General features: G+C 40.1%; 2 protein-coding genes across 2 annotated transcripts in view; one reads left to right on the top strand and one right to left on the bottom strand.

The window, feature by feature from the left end:
• The window catches only part of LOC109289731 (protocadherin alpha-11-like), a 7,984-nt gene extending 6,384 nt beyond the window's left edge, over window positions 1-1,600 (top strand). The window contains 1 exon segment of the mRNA XM_019505930.1: window positions 1,536-1,600. Within this exon segment, the coding sequence (XP_019361475.1) occupies window positions 1,536-1,600 (65 nt within the window).
• The window catches only part of DIAPH1 (diaphanous related formin 1), a 196,575-nt gene that overhangs the window by 83,101 nt on the left and 111,053 nt on the right, over window positions 1-2,421 (bottom strand).

Below are 2,421 nucleotides of genomic sequence, written 5' to 3'. Positions count from 1 at the left end.
GGTCATGACAATATTTGCAGCTAGAAATTTAAGGGTATTTGAGAAGGGACAAGAACAGCAGAGACCTTATCAAAGAATGTAAAATCCAGAGAATTAAAGATAGGCATTTTTTAAAAGGAGGAAAGATTGGGAAAGGAGTGAGAAGAAAAGGGGAACTAAGGAAAATACCTGAGTCACAAAGCAAGGGCCTGCAGAGTAGAAGATGCAAAACCAAAAAGAGCTACTTCACACAAAGTTGGTTTTATGTAAGCCTCATGCTAGTTATAAAGCTACCAACAATATTGTCCAAAACAGTCCTGGTTTTGGAAAGAGAAGGCAATCTATATTCTGCTCTAAAATACTACTGGCTTCACTTTCAAAAATGAATAGGAATGGAACTGATAATGCAATGTCCTCCAGCACTATCAATAGAGCAGTAGAGTGTAATTTACATTCAACTCAGAAGGGATCAAAGAAGATCCCTTCAAAATACACTTAAGAGACGTGATCTGGGTCACAGGTGTCCAATCCAATCTAAGACCTCTGCTAATGGAATCAGCAGATTCATTCTCTGCCAGAGGGATTACAAACCTTCCCTTTGAGCTCATGGCCAGGACATCACGTTTGATCAGGTAAAGAATGAGATCCAATGAGAGGACCAAAGCTCTCTCTCTGCCCTAACCTACTGTGAAGGAACTTAGCTGCACAGTTGGCACTGGAACATGAGCCCACAGTTCCTGTGTTCAGAAAAAGCTGGAACCAGCATTCCCCAAACAACCTGCCAAGAAACTGATGTTTCACAAAGATGGATTCTTTTTACATATGTTTTCAATTACCAGCCTTGTCAGTGGGACTGGAGGGGCTTTTATTACAGCAATAAGGGCAGCACCTCCCTTTGGGAATCCCAGCCCTCTGCTGGGTAGAGGGGGCGGGAGCAGAAAATACCTTACATCAGGAGGGGAAAGCATATAGTACATAAATACCTAAAATCCAAAGGTTCGCTTCCTACTTCTCTGGAGTTCCATTGGTTTAAAATAGCACATAGCACCAGAATAACCAGTAAAATAAGTCCCACCTGAAAGGACTTTTGAGTAGCAGAGCTCTGACACATGAGTACCAGACTCAAAAACTGCTGCTTTAGGAATTGGAATTGCTGCTGCTCATAAAGAATTTTGGAAAAACAGGGGACTTCAGAAGCGCATTTACTCCCCACCCCCCCAAGTAGGATCATCCATGTCTAAACTATTCTAAACAAATGTTTTGTCTAACTTCACTTAAAAAAAACAAAAAAATAAAACTTCCAGTGATAGATTCCACAACTTTTCTTTGAGAATCTGTTCTAGTGCTTCATCACCTTCGTTGCTACATAATTCTTCATAATATCTAAGGCTGCTTCTTGTCCAGCTAGTAGTCTTTAAATAAAATCTTCCCTTCTCCAAACTAAATAATTGTAATTCTTCCAACCTTTTTTTTTTTGTATATGATACTTTCTAAATCTCTAGTAATTTTGCTTTTCTTTTCTGGATTCTATTCAATTTTTCCATTTCATTTTTAAGGTCAGTGCTTCAAAACTGGAGCCAGTACTCCAGGTGAGGCTTCACACCAGTGCTGGCTAGAATGAAAAAAAACACTTCTGGTGACTGACATACAGCACTCCTATTATTACATCCCAGTATGGTTAGCCCCTTGATTACTGTGCCATGTTGAGAGAGAATTCCTCAATGCCAGGTTCCTGTTCAGCATAGACTATGACTACAGTTGGATACAGAAGCAGCAGCTCTGGAGAGGCAATACAGCTTGTACCACACAGAGACTCTGATCTGGGAGGAAATGGACTTCCAGGATACCTTATTCTGTACTTACCTGCAAAAAAACAAGATTCTTCAGCAGGCAGTAGGACAAGGAAATATAGCCAGGACTCTGAGAAATAGTCTTAACACAAGCTGCTGGCACAACTCCCAGCACCACTGATCCCAACACAATCAGCGTAAAATTAAGCTCCTCCTCTTCAAAACTTCTCACTGAGTTTTACACCACTTCTTTACACAAAGGGAAAAAAGGCCATTAGCTGTTATATCTTCTAATGACTTCTTGGAGGATTATTGTAAATCTATTATTTGCACTGTTTTAAAGAAATAAAAAAGTAGCATGTTTTACACAGGACTCAATATTAAGTTCCTCATTAAGTCCTGGGGAGCCTCCTAGAATGGATATTAATCCTCTTGCTAATGTAAGCCAGTTGCATCCTATTCATGTATCACCTGGATTTGAATGTTGCAGCAATTGCTATTAGGCAGGAATGCGCGTGCAAACCCACAAAGGAAGTGGAGCTCCTGGAAGAGTAAGGGACACAGAAAAACAAATCTCTGCAATATTATCACTACCTGGATCTATACCACTTCTTTTGTTATACCACACAACCCTTAAAAAGCTGAGTGTGCA

The sequence above is a fragment of the Gavialis gangeticus genome, unplaced genomic scaffold (genome assembly GCF_001723915.1).
Source record: "Gavialis gangeticus isolate Ggan-Ray unplaced genomic scaffold, GavGan_comp1, whole genome shotgun sequence".
Lineage (NCBI taxonomy): Eukaryota > Metazoa > Chordata > Crocodylia > Gavialidae > Gavialis > Gavialis gangeticus.
The sequence above is the reverse complement of the archived record's forward strand: the minus strand, read 5'-3'. Positions and strand labels throughout refer to the sequence as shown.